This window comes from Phacochoerus africanus, chromosome 4 (assembly GCF_016906955.1).
Source record: "Phacochoerus africanus isolate WHEZ1 chromosome 4, ROS_Pafr_v1, whole genome shotgun sequence".
Taxonomy (NCBI): Eukaryota; Metazoa; Chordata; class Mammalia; order Artiodactyla; family Suidae; genus Phacochoerus; species Phacochoerus africanus.
Window position 1 is genome coordinate 42465891 of NC_062547.1, and position 13855 is coordinate 42479745.

At 42.8% G+C, this 13855-nt stretch overlaps 1 protein-coding gene across 1 annotated transcript; it reads left to right on the forward strand.

The window, feature by feature from the left end:
* Positions 1-1490: 1490 nt before the first annotated feature.
* On the forward strand, positions 1491-10310 carry LOC125125323 (serum amyloid A-4 protein). Its single transcript, XM_047776171.1, has 4 exons — positions 1491-2147; positions 2546-2640; positions 9204-9342; positions 10003-10310. Exons 2-4 carry the CDS (start codon positions 2550-2552, stop codon positions 10157-10159), a joined length of 387 nt encoding a protein of 128 aa, XP_047632127.1. The 5' UTR covers positions 1491-2147; positions 2546-2549; the 3' UTR covers positions 10160-10310.
* The last annotated feature ends 3545 nt before the right edge of the window (positions 10311-13855 follow it).

The window sequence follows — 13855 nt, forward strand, 5'->3', positions numbered from 1 at the left end:
TCCTTGTAAATCAACTACACTTTAATACAAAAATATTTGTAACTCATACATAAATTTTTTTCCTATATAAAAAGTTTTTCCTAATTTTTCCTACATAAAAAGTTCTTACAAAATGACAAACGAAAAATCCGGAGTTCCCACTGTGGCTCAGCGCATTAAGAACCCAACTACTATCCATGGGGATGTGGGCTTGATGCCTGGCCTCACTCAGTGGGTTAAGGATCCGGCAGCCTTAGCACAAGCTGCAATGTAGGTTGAGTATGCCACTCGGATCCCGAGTTGCTGTGGCTGTGGCGTAGGCCAGCAGCTGCAGTTCCAATTCGACCCCTAGCCCGGGAACTTCCATATGTCAAGAAAATAAAAAAATAAAAAGCTAAATAAAAATCCAATAAACCAATATAAATATTACATTAAAATACAATATACAAATTCACATTTGCTGACAAATACAAATGACTTTTAACCTTATGGAAAACTGTGAAACCAAATTCGTAATAAAAGAAATGCAATTATCCTGAGATATATTTTACTTACAAAAATTTCAAAGATCAAAAAGTTTGATTAATATTTGGAAGATTCTGTTTTGGTTGATGCTGTGGGACATTTCTGGTGGGAGTGAAGACTGATAGAGCCCCAGACAGAAGACAATTTGTAATATGTATAAATATATAGAAAGTCATAATTTTTTCCTTGTAATTCCTTATTTATCTTTAAAGTATATTTGTATACATATGTACAAAGTTAATAAATTCAGAATTATTTTGTATTAACAAAGACTAGAAAGAAAGAGCAAAATTGGCCATTAGTATTGTGTAATTTTTTTTTTTTTTTTTGCTTTTTAGGGCCGCGCCTGCGGCACATGGAGGTTCCCAGGCTAGGGGTCAAATTAGAGCTACAGCTGCTGGCCACAGCCACAGCCACAGCAACGCCAGATTCAAGCTGCATCTGCACCCTACACCACAGCTCATGGCAATGCTGGATCCTTAACCCACTGAGCGAGGCCAGGGATTGAACCCAGGGATCAAACCCGAAACCTCATGGTTCCTAGTCGGATTCATTTCCACTACGCCATGACGGGAATGCCAGTATTGTGTAGTTTATATAATCCATCGATACAATGGGAACCTGCGTAGCTACTTAAAAAAAGAAAAAAAAAAAAAAGCAGGAGTTCCTATTGTGGCGCAATCAAAATGAACCTGACTAGTATCCATGAAGAAGTGGGTTCGATCCCTGACCTCACTCAGTGGGTCAAAAATCCCACATTGCCTTGGGTTGTGGTATAGGTAGCAGACATGGCTCAGATCCTGCATTGCTGTGGCTGTGGTGTAGGTTGGCTGTTGTAGCTCTGATTTGACCTCTAGCTGGAAACTTCCATGTGCCAGGTGTTCAGCCCTAAAAAGCAAAAAAAGAAAAAAAAAGAAAAGAAAGAAAAAAGCAACAAACCTTTGCTTTTGGATATGGAAGAACCTCCAAGATATATTGTTTAAAACAATGTGTATCTGTGTGAAAAGGATGTACGTGCAATATACACATTTTTTTCAAAATTAGTATTAAGGGCACTGCCTGGAAACCCTGCTTTATTCCCTTCCTTCTTCTGTTCTCCAGAATCATTAATTATTGACTCATTTCATGGTTGGTGGAGGCAAGTCTTGCTGGTCCTGTGCCCTCATGTGGCTTAGAGAGAAGCCCCAAGAGAGAAGCAAACATCTCCTTGGCTAATCACATTGATCACCTCTTAGAGCATAAGAGCTATGTGTCCTTCAGGGGAGGGGAAAAGTCCTTTTCCAAACAGGTGAGAATGGAAAGACACAAAGGGGAGAAAGTGGAGAAAGACCCCCATCCTCCCACACTCGACTTTGCAGATACAACTCTTCTGTGGTGTAGGAAACTACAAAGAGAACAGACGCATCAATTAGGAAAAACTGCCAGAACACAAATGCCTTGGGTGACTCACTTGAAAAAAAAAACCCAAACTGTTTGAGGATAAATAAAATACTATCATTCAATATGCTAATTTTTATTTATACGGAGGAATTGAGCAAGAAGGACTTTGCCAATGCACCTTGGATTTAAGACCTCTCTTTCCACTAACACCCAAGTCAGGAGCGATACCAACAACTGAATTTCAGCTGGAGAAAGGGCCACAGGTAAGAGTCTCTTCTGGGGAGTAATTCTATTGTTTTTCTCTTTTGAGATCCTTTTCTCACGTAATTGGCAAATTCCAGTTGGGGAAAAGTTGTATTTTCTACTCATTATGGGGTCAGCACTGGGCAGAGTAGGACCTCAGGAAATGCTTATTGATTGACTTTAGCCTGCTTTATTGGGTGACAAATCGGCCACAAACTAATAAAACTTTGGAACCCTCTCATAGAGATCTGGACTGAGAATTAAGGGTCATGCTTCTTCCTAAAACCCATTTCAATCTTTCCTACAATAATCATTCTAATAAGAGCAAATGGGAAATGGGAACTGGGCTGTCTTTGAAATTCTAAATTGTGAAACATATGTCTATCCTAATTGTGATTCTCTGACTCTTTTACTTCAGCACAATGAAGCTTTTCATAGGCCTTATTTTCTGTTCCTTGGTGATGGGAGTCAGCAGTGATGGCTTGTTTTCATTCTTCAAGGAGGCTGTGCAAGGTAAGAGTCCTGGAGGGTGGAGGGTGTGCCCATCTGTCCCCAGAATTCACTCAGACCAGAGGCCACACACCCATCAGATGTGGGTGCTCCTGGGAGAAGCCACCAGTGGGTCAGAGCCTTTTGTTTCTCCTTCCAGACTGGTCTGACTCAGCACCCTCCATGGGCATCTCTGGACCACAGGTCTAAGGTGCTTTGGAGCCAGCCTGTCCTTTCTGTTGGTGGGCAGAGGGCTTAGGACTTTCTGGGGGTGAGCGCCTCATGGAGATTCACAAATGGCCAATTTCTCAATCTTGAAGTTAACCTTTGAAATTGGTACATCCCCAGAGTAAGGATGAGCTAAATAAACCTCATGCTCTATTCCAGGGAGAGAGCAGAGGAGCTATGCTTACAAGGAGGATCCCATCCATTATCCAAGCAAATGCCAGTGGTTGCCTCATGGAAATAAAGCCCTCACTCCTATCCGTGTGATGAAAAGAGCAAATTCCCACTGATGAGCCACACTAGGACTGAGATAAAACCACTCCTGGTGGGAAATGAAGCTTATTGGTCACTTATTAATATAGGAAAATTGTGTTGTCAACTTTTGCAATAGTTGAACTCCGCATGTAGTTACTAATTTTATTTTACCTTCATTATTCCTTCTTCAATGTTCTTCCTTTATATAGATCTAAGTTTCTTTTTCTTTTTTTTTCTTTTTAATTTTTTTAGGGCTGCACCCAAGGCATATGGAAGTTCCCAGGCTAGGGATCAAATTGGAGCTGTAGCTGCTGTAGCTGCTAGCCTACATCACAGCCACAGCAACACCAGATCCTTAATCCACTGAGCTGGGCCAAGGATCAAACCTGCATCCTCCTGGTCGGGTTCATTTCTGCTTAGCTACAATGGGAATTCTTTTATCTGAGTTTCTGACCTATACGATTTTCGTTCTCTCTCCAAAACTTCTTTCAGCATTTCTTGCAAGGTAGGTCTACTGTAACAAATTCCCTCGATTTTTGTATGAGAAAGTCTTTCTCTCTCCTTCACTCTCCCCCACCCCTGGCTATGTCCCTGGCTTGCGGGAGTTCTGGGCCAGGAACCAAACCCTCACCACAGCGCTGACAACACTGGATCCTTAACCCACTGAGCCACTAGGGAATTCTTCCTTCACTTTTGAAGGATAATTTCACAGGGTACAGAGTGCTGGGTTGGTAGGTTTTTTTCTCTCAACACTAAATACTTCATTCTCTTTTGTTTGCATGGGCTCTACAGAGAAGTCAGATTTAATTCTTACCTTTGTTCCCCTAGATATAAGGTTTGGGTTTTTTTCTGGTTTCTTTCAGATTTTTTTTTCTGGTTCTTGATTTTCTGACATGCCTGTGTAGGGTTTTGTTTTTTGTTTTTCTGTTTATCCTGCTTGGCATTCTCTGAGTTTCCCAGGTCTATGATTCGGTATCTGATATTAACTTGGGGGAATTCTCAGTCATTATTGTTTCAACTATTTCTTCTGTTCCTTTCTCTGTTTCTTCTCCTTCTGGTTATCCCACACACATATATTGCACCTTTTGTAATTGTCCCACAGTGTTTGTATATTCTGTTCTGATTTTCTCAGATTTGTTCTCTGCTTTTCAATTTTTGAGAATTCTATTAATATATCTTGATACTGCAGAGCTGTTTTCTCAGCTGTGTCTATTCTACCAATAGGCCCATTTCTGCTACAGCATTGTTTTATTTCTAGAATTTTTTTCTTTCTTAGTATTTTCATCTCTGCTTACATTAGTCATCTCTTCTTTCATGTTGTCTACTCTATCCATTGAGCCCTTAGAATATTAATCATTGTTGTTTTAAGTTCTCAACTTGATAATTCCCTCTATCTCTTTTAATTATATATTTTGCCTTTCGATGTACCTTGTAACTTTTTCTTGATAGCCAGACTTGATGGGCCTGTTAGAAAGAATTGCTCTAAATAGTCCATTAGTAGTGCGCTGATAGAATAGGGAAGCATTCTGTAGTCCTATGACTAGGTCTGTTTTTTGATGAACTCATGGTGCTGGACTGTGAACTTCACAGGTGTTTCTATTTTTTTCCCCCCTCAACTGGGGCAGGATGGCTAGACTGGGCAGGAGTTGGTTATTTCCCTCCCCCAGATCAGTTATACCCCAATAATACAGAGCTTTCTGAAAGAGGCGTTGTTAAGAAAAACCGAGAACCCTGGCTTGTTTCACAATGGTTCCTTTTCCTCCCTTCTTGCTGGAGGTTCAAGGGGATTTTTATTTTTATTTTTTCTGTATTTTGCTTTTTAGGGTTGCACCATGGCATTATGGAAGTTCCCAGGCTATGGGTTGAATCAGAGCTGTAGTTGCTGGCCTATGCCACAGCCAGAGCAACACGGGATCCGAGCCACGTCTAAGACCTATACCATAGCTCACGGCAACACTGGATCCCTAAACCACTGAATGAGCCTGGGGATGGAACCCACATCCCCATAGGTACTAGTCAGATTCATTTCTGCTGCACTACAATGGGAACTCCTCAAGGGGATTTTTTTCTTAAATAATATTTTCTGTGAGGACCTGGTTGAGCTCCTGAAGGTAACTCTTACAATATTATGGGGGCCCAGTAATGGCTGGGTCTCCCTGGAATTCTCACTCTCAGAGCTGTCTCCACTGAGTCTCTAGCAGTTTGTCAACTCCAGTTCTGGTCCCCTAGCCCCAGCACTGTTTCCTGCAGCAGTTTCCACTCCTGAGTCTCTGTTCCAGGAGGCCATTTTTTAAAATTTATTTTTTATTGTTATTTCCCCCAACACACCTTTTTTTTCCCCACTCTACAGCAGGGGGACCCAGTTACACATACATGTGTACATAATTTTTTCTCCCATTGTCGTGCTGCCTTGTAAGTATCTAGATGTAGTTCTCAGTGCTATACAGCAGGATCTCATTGTAAATCCATTCCAAGAGCAATAGTTTGCATCTGTTAACCCCAAGCTCCCAATTCCTTCTACTCCCTCCCCCTCCCCCCAAGCAACCACAAGTCTATTCTTCAAGTCCATAATTTTCTTTTCTGTGGAAAGGTTCATTTGTGCTGTATATTAGGTAACAGATATGAATGACATCATATGGTATTTGTTTTTCTCTTTCTGACTTATTTCACCCTGCATGAGAGTCTCTAGTTCCATCCATGTTGCTGCAAATGGCATTATTTCATTCTTTTTTATGGCTGAGTAGTATTCCATTGTTGATATATACATCACATCTTCCTAATCCAGTCGTCTGTTAATGGACATTTGGGTTGTTTCCATGTCTTGGCTACTGTGAATAGAGCTGCAATGAACATGCAGGTGCATGTGCATGTGTCTTTTTTAAGGAAAGTTTTGTCCAGATATATACCCAAGAGTGGGATTGCTGGGTCATATGGTAGTCCTATGTATAGATTTCTAAGGCACCTCCATACTGTTTTCCATAGTGGCTGTACCAGCTTACATTCCCAGCAAAAGTGCAGAAGGGTTCCCTTTTCTCCACAACCCCTCCAGCACTTGTTATTTGTGGACTTATTAATGATGGCCATTCTTACTGGTGTGAGGTGGTATCTCATGGTAGTTTTGATTTGCATTTCTCTAATAATCAGGGATGTTAAGCATTTTTTTCATGTGCTTGTTGGCCATCTGTATATCTTCCTTGGAAAATTGTTTATTCAGGTCTTTTGCCCATTTTTCCACTGGGTTGTTGGCTTTTTTGCTGTTGAGTGGTATAAGTTGCTTGCATATTCTAGAGATTAAGCCCTTGTCCATTTCATCATTTGAAACTATTTTCTCCCATTTTGTAAGTTGTCTCTTTGTTTTCTTTTTGGTTTCTTTTGCTGTGCAAAAGCTTGTCAGTTTGATTAGGTCCCATTGGTTTATTTTTGCTTTTATTTCTGTGGCTTTGGGAGACTGACCTGAGGAAATATTCATAAGATCGATGTCAGAGGATGTTTTGCCTCTGTTCTTTTCCAGGAGTTTGATGGCGTCTTGTTTTATATTTAAGTCTTTAAGCCATTTTGAGTTTATTTTCATGCATGGCGTGAGGGTATGTTCTAGTTTCATTGATTTGCATGCAGCTGTCCAGGTTTCCCAGCAATTCTTGCTAAATAAACCTTCTTTTTCCCTTTTTATGTTCTTGCATCCTTTGTCAAAGATTAATTGGCCATAGGTGTCAGGGTTTATTTCTGGGTTCTCTATTCTGTACCATTGGTCTGTATGTCTGTTTTGGTACCAGTATCACACTGTCTTGATGACTGTGGCTTTGTAATATTGCTTGAAGTCTGAAAGAGTTATGCCTCAGGAGGCCATTTGTCTGTCTCCCCAGTCTTGGGGGCAGTGGTGTGCCCCACGTCCTTCCCGCTCTTATGGATCCAAGAAGAGTTGTTTATTTTTCAATCTGTTTAGCGTCTTAATTGTTAGGATGGAGTGGTGATGTTTAAACTCCTTCCATGAGGAACTGAAGCTGATGTAATTAATTTTGCAATTTGTTGTGGTTTTTGTGCTGAAATTTGACAAATTCATTTTTTCTGATTTTGAACCTTATGTTCTATTCTCTTTTTTATTGTATCCTCCAATTATCAGGGTTTGTGAAGATTTCAATTTTTAAAATATTTAGTTATATGGAAGCATAGTTGATTTGGTGGTTGTACAGCAAAGTGATTCAGTTATATATAATATATAATTTTCAGATTATTTTCCATTACAGTTTATTACAAGTTATTGAATGTAATTTCCTGTGCTATGCTATACAGTGCATCCTTATTGTTTATTTTAGCTGAATATCAGTTTTTGTTTTTATTAAAAATTTTACTTTATTGAGGCATAGTTGATTTACAATGTTCTGTTAGTTTCAGGTGTATAGCACAGTAATCCAGTTATACATTCTTTTCCCTTAAAAGTTATTATAAAATGTTGAGTATAGTTCCCAGTGCTCCATAGTAGGTCCTTGAATATCAATTTTTAAAAAGAATTTTGGAGGCCATTGCTAAGTTTTTCTGCTCATAGTAAAGAATATTTCCTCCCATAAGTCAGTTTATTTCAGAATTTGTCATGTGACCCACCCCCATTTAAAGCCAGGAGTGCTTGTAGGAAAAGTACATTTCTGAGCCTCTTTTTATAGCTGCTGAGTCAGGAATCTTGGAGATGGGGCGAGGGTAGGAATCAGTTTTTGGAACCAACACATTGGGTTATTTTAAGTACAATCCCAATGAGAACAGCTGTCTCAGATTCTACTACCACTGAGTGATAGAATATGTCAGGTGCTTGGAGAACTCTTACTAATCAACCTAGAAAACATGAAGTGAATATCAAGCAGGCATCAGAGAAAGAGCAGTCATGGTGCCCTGCCAGAGGTAAACTGTTTGAAAGAATCACAGACACAAAATAATAGATACATAAAATTGGTGATAAATATCCCACCGAGCAAAACACATAGAAAATAATTAAGGAGTTCTTGTGTCTTGGTGGGTTAAGGACCTGATGTTGTCTCTGTGAGGATGCATGCGGGTTTGATCCCTGGTTTCTCTCAGTGGGTTAAGGATCCAGTGTTTGCCTCAAGCTGCAGTGTAGGTTGCAGATGCAGCTTGGATCTGATGTTGCTGTGGCTGTGGCATAGGCTGGCAGCTGCAACTCCGATTTGACCCCTGGTCTGAGAACTTCCATATACTGCAAGTGTGGCCATAAAAACAAAAACAATAACAATGCAATGAGTTCTAGCTACACCACAGTCTCACCACAATTGATATCATTAGTTTTTAAAATGTTTGTCATTTTGGTGGGGATATGGTGGGGATATCTCATTTTTACCGCTACCTTCAGGAAAAGTAAAAGGAAACCAACTTGCATCAAGTATGCGAGTATGCTACTACCTCCTTTTACCTTCTCATTTATCTACCATGGATGTACGCATGATTCTCCCAACTGAAAGGTGAGCAAGCCAAAGCTCAGTTGGCAAGGCAGAAAGTTAAACTCTCATGTTCCTGCCTTACAGGTAAGTCTGATTAGGCAGGTCCTAGGAGCTCGCTTAGGCAATTCCACGTCATCACTACTGCCTGTTTCAACATTTTTTTTCTGTGTCATTTATGCCTGGGACCATCAGATTTATTCAAGCCAGAGCTGCCTTATGGACCATGGCAGCTGTAAAAAAGGTAGAACCCCCTTCTCTCACTGTCTGCCTCACATAGTCCCTGGGTCATACATCTGAAGCATCATTCTCCATTGTCACATCCCTTACATGACTGTCACCTCCCTTACATGACTGTCACCTCTTCTTTGCACACAGCACACAGCACACACAGCCCCATATCAAACACAGCCCAGAGCATTATAGCCCAATCCAATCCAATCCAATCCAATCCAATCCAATCCAATCCAGTCCAACTCACTGAAAATTACCCTCCTTAAAATCATATGGGGATCCCATCCACAGTAAGGAATATTTACCTCATTCTATGATTTCAAAGGACCACTTTCTCAAGAGTCAAAATCTGAAAAGTAGGGGAAATTTTTCATTCCCCCATTTCTCCAGTATGTCACTGTGTTCATTTTTGTTATTGGGTCTTTTTACCAGGGGCTTCGGACTTGTGGAGAGCCTACTGGGACATGAAAGAAGCCAATTACCAAAATTCAGGCAGATACTTTCGCGCTCGAGGGAACTACGAGGCTGCCCAAAGGGGCCCCGGGGGCATCTGGGCAGCAAAAATCATCAGGTAACAGAGGCTCCTGGGGAGGCCAATGAGGCTGAGCAGCACTTGTCTGTTTCCAGAGGGTCAGGAGGCCCTTCGGCTGTTGTCCTCCTGCCCCTGCCCCCTGTGTCATGTGGCCAGGAGAGCCAGAGAAGAACTGGTGTGGCACTGTCTCCCCTCACAGCCAAGGAGAAAGTGAGGGATCTCTAAAGAAGTCTTTTTTGGGGCCCTTGAAGAACCAACTGGGCGGGTCCCCTTGCGGCTCAGCGGGTTAAGAATCCATCTAGTATCCATGAGAAGGAGGGTTCAATCCCTGGCCCTGCTCAGAGGGTTAAGGATCCTACGTTGCCGTGAGCTGTGGTATAGGTCACAGACACAGCTCAGGTTTGGTATTGCTGTGGCTGTGGTGTAGGCCAGTAGCTGCAGCTCTGATTCGACCACTAGCCCGGGAACTTCCATGGGCCACGGGTCTGGCCCTAAAAAGACAAAAAAAGAACCAATGGACTAGGGCTTTGCCCAAGAGGGTGCATATTTTATCCCCTCCTTCCTTCCTGAGAATGGACTCTTCCAGCCTCCTCTCCATGGTATTCCTTGTCTGGAAGAGGAGAAAACGATTGGGCGATTGGGTGGATGAAACTGTCTTAAGTGACCCAGCTAAAATTCTCCTGTCTCCCTCCCTTCCAGCAATGTCAGGGAATACTTTCAAGGACTCTTACAGTACCTTGGAAGCAGCTCTGAGAGGGAGGAGGACCAGGTGTCCAACCGGAGAGCGGAGGAATGGGGCCGGAGTGGACAAGACCCAGATCACTTCAGACCTGCTGGCCTGCCTAAGAAATACTGAGCCCCCGGCTCCCTCTGCTCCATGGGACTAGGCTGTGAGCCACACATCACTCCCCTCACCGCCCCCAACAGGACACAGTGCACTGAGCTTTGTCTCCCCAAATTTGAGACAGGGCATCCTAAGGTCCCCAATAAATGTTGGTCACACTGAATTTGTTGATGGAATCTGGAATCTTTGAGATGGACTCTCTGGGAAGAATGGCCACCTGGTGTCACATGGAGGAGAAGGGCATTGTGGCTGATGAGGCTTGCAGGAGCTCCCAGGTGACGTGTACTCATGTCCTGTCTTCACATGACCCCACTGAGCCTCTCTTGTTGTAGGGGCCCCAACTCCTCCTGAGTAAACCCGAGCTGGCAAAGCATTGGCCATCATGCTGGGCTCTCCTATCGCTGGAGGCTTGGCTCTGGCACAAGCCCTGGACAACCCTGCCCCCACTTCTTCCTCTGGTCACACTGACACCTCCTCAGTTATTTGGCTGCTGTTTCAGGCCTCTCTGTGTCCAGACTGTCTACTGCCCAGTCTGTTACATCCTGAATCCATCTGGCTCCAGGCCTTGTTCAGAGGGACCTTGAGAAGGTACATTGCTTTAGGAATCTTAATCCCTGGATACTTGTTCTGGAAACTGCCAAAATGGACAGAATAGGCAGTAAAACAACCGAGTCCAGTTATTTCTCATCAACACCAACCCCCGATTCAACTGTTAACCAGTCTTGGCTCATTTTACCTACGTTATAGTTCTCATGATAGTTTTCCTTATCTTTATTCTCACTATAACGTATTCCATTCTAGAGGGGAAGTCAGATATACAGATAGACACAATAAGGTTTAGGAGTTCCCACCATGGCTCAGCGGTAAAGAACCTGACTAGTATCCATGAGGACGAAGGTTCAATCCCTGGCCTTGCTCAGTGGGTTAAGGATCCAGCGTTGCCGTTGTTGTGAGCTGTGATGTAGCTCGAAGACGTGGCTCATATCCTGTGGCAGTAGCCAACGGCTACAGCTCTCTAATTCAACCCCTAGCCTGTAACTTCCATATGCCATGAGTGTGGCCCTAAACACACACACACACACACACAAATTTAATAAGAGCCTCCACAGAAGCACACACTGCTGGCAATCCAAACTCTGCGGGAGTGCAGGAGGCTGAAGAGCAGTGATTATAGTAGCTGCCGTGGGAGTTTCCTAGTAGTCTAATTATTATGACTCGGTGTTTTCAGTGTCCTCTCGACGTCTCTGATTGGATGGCTTCCATAGAACACAAACTTAGTGTGTCCCAAGGTGAACTCCCAGTTCCCTCCAGAACCCTCCACCCCAGGCTCCTCCATTACAGTAAATGACACGATGGTTCTCTCAGCCGCTCACCCCACCAACCGAGGGGCGCGCTTGGGCTTCCCTTCCCTTTATCCCACATCCCATCCACTAGCAAGTCCTGTGATTCTACTCCCAAAATTCACCTCTAGTCCAGCAGCCTGGTCTCACGGGCACCTCCATGCTCCTGGCCATGCTCTGCCTCACCTGGGCTCCTGCAGCAGCTGTCTAACTCGTCTCCCCATTTTCATGGCTCCCCCTCAGCTTCAGTTGACTATATAATTCATCCTCCAAACCAAGTCACTGTCCCTTGTGAAAAGGCAAATTATTCATTATACCTGGATGACAGGAGTAAACGGACTGTTCTGGACAAAACAGAGCATATAGTTACCCTCCCTCTCAGTCTAGCACATAAACTATACTTAAATCGTGTCCCCCACTTCAGATCCTTCAGTGGATTCCCATTTTGCCCTAGAATATAATCCAGGTTCTTATCTTGGCACAAAGTTCAATACAACTGTTCCTGGCTGTCCTTTACATCATCTCATGCCACAGCCTGCCAAACTCCCCATTGTCCAGTCTTGCCAACAAGCCAAATTCTTTTCTTTCCTTTTTTTTTTTTTTTTTTTACTATTGTAGGGCCACACCCATGGCATATGGAGGTTCCCAAGCTGGGGTTGAATCGGAGCTGTAGCTGCCGCCCTATGCCACAGCCACAGCAATGTGGGATCCGAGCCTCGTCTGGGACCTACACCACAGCTCACAGCAACGCCAGATCCCTAACTCACTGACCGAGGCCAAGGATCAAACCTGCATCCTCATGGATCTGAGTCAAGTTCGTTAACCACTGAGCCATGAAGAGAACTCCCAACAAGCCAAATTCTTTTTTTATTATTATTTTTATAGCATTTTTAAAATTTCTCAATTACATGTATAGTTGTCCAATGATCACATCCCAATTTTATAGCATTTCTATCCCAAATCCCAGCACATCCCCCAACCCCCAAGCCATCTCATTCAGAAACTGTAAATTTTTGAAAGTCTGAGTCAGTATCTGTTCTGCACAGAAGTTCATTGTGTCCTTTTTTTTTAGATTACACATGTCAGTGATAGCATTTGATGTTGGTGTCTCACTGTCTGACTTAGTTTCCTTAGCATGATAATTTCTAGGTCCCTCCATGTTGCTGCAAATGCCATTATTTCTTTCCTTTTAATAGCTGAGTAATATTCCATTATGTATATGTACCACATCTTCTTTATCCACTTCTCTGTCAATGGACATTTAGGTTGTTCCATGTCTTGGCTACTGTATATGGTGCTGCAATGAACATTGGAGTACGTGTTTCTTTTCGAATCATGGTTTTCTCTGGATAGATGCCCACCAACAAGCCAAATTCTTATTTGTCACAGGTCCTTTGCACATGACATTTTCTCTACCCAGAACACTAATCTGCCTACTCTTCATGTGGCTGGGCATCTCTTACCTATGGGGCTCTTCTGAAATCACTCTATTGATAGATGCCTTCCTGATCATCCTGACTGGCCCATGTGGTTATTCTTTACTTTTTTTTTTAACCAAGTTTCTTTCTTTCTTTCCTTTCCTTTTTTTTTTTTATCTTTTTGCCTTTTCTAGGGCCACACCCACAGCAAATGCAGGTTCCCAGGCTAGGGGTCTAATTGGAGCTGTAGCGACCAGCCCACACCAGAGCCACAGCAACGCGGGATTCAAGCCGCATCTGCCACCTACAGCACAGCTCACAGCAACGCCAGATCCTTGACCCCCTGAGCAAGGCCAGGGATCAAACCCGTGTCCTCATGGACGCTAGTCAGGTTCGTTAATCACTGAGCCATGACGGGAACTCCCTTAACCAGGTTTCAATATGTGGGATTCTTTTACTAATTTTCTGGTTTATTCTTATTTTTGTTTGGAATTTATTTTGGACCATCTTCTGCCCCATATTATAAAATTGGTAAGAGAGGTGAGCTTCTCTCTCTTGTTTATACCCGAATATCCCGTACCTGGCGTATTATGGGATGTCAACAAATGTTTATTGAAAATGAATAATTGCATTAATTTGTTATTTTACTAATAAAAAGGTTTTTTTCTCCCCACAGAAGATCTGTCTAGTTAGAAGGACAGGAAGGAGCTAATGAAGAGGGAGACACTAACAATAAAGAAGAAGGAATAATACGGGAATCAAAGGGAAGCAAGAAGCAGGGGATCAAAGCTATAAAGTATGCTTAACCTCAAGGGGAGCAGAAAAGAAAAATATGAAGGAAATGGGGTCAGGGGACACAGCACCTTTGAGGTGGAGGCCCTAGAACCTGCGAGAACTCAGTTGTACCTGCTATTGTGCATGACTGTCCCTATGTCTCATCACACGCCTTT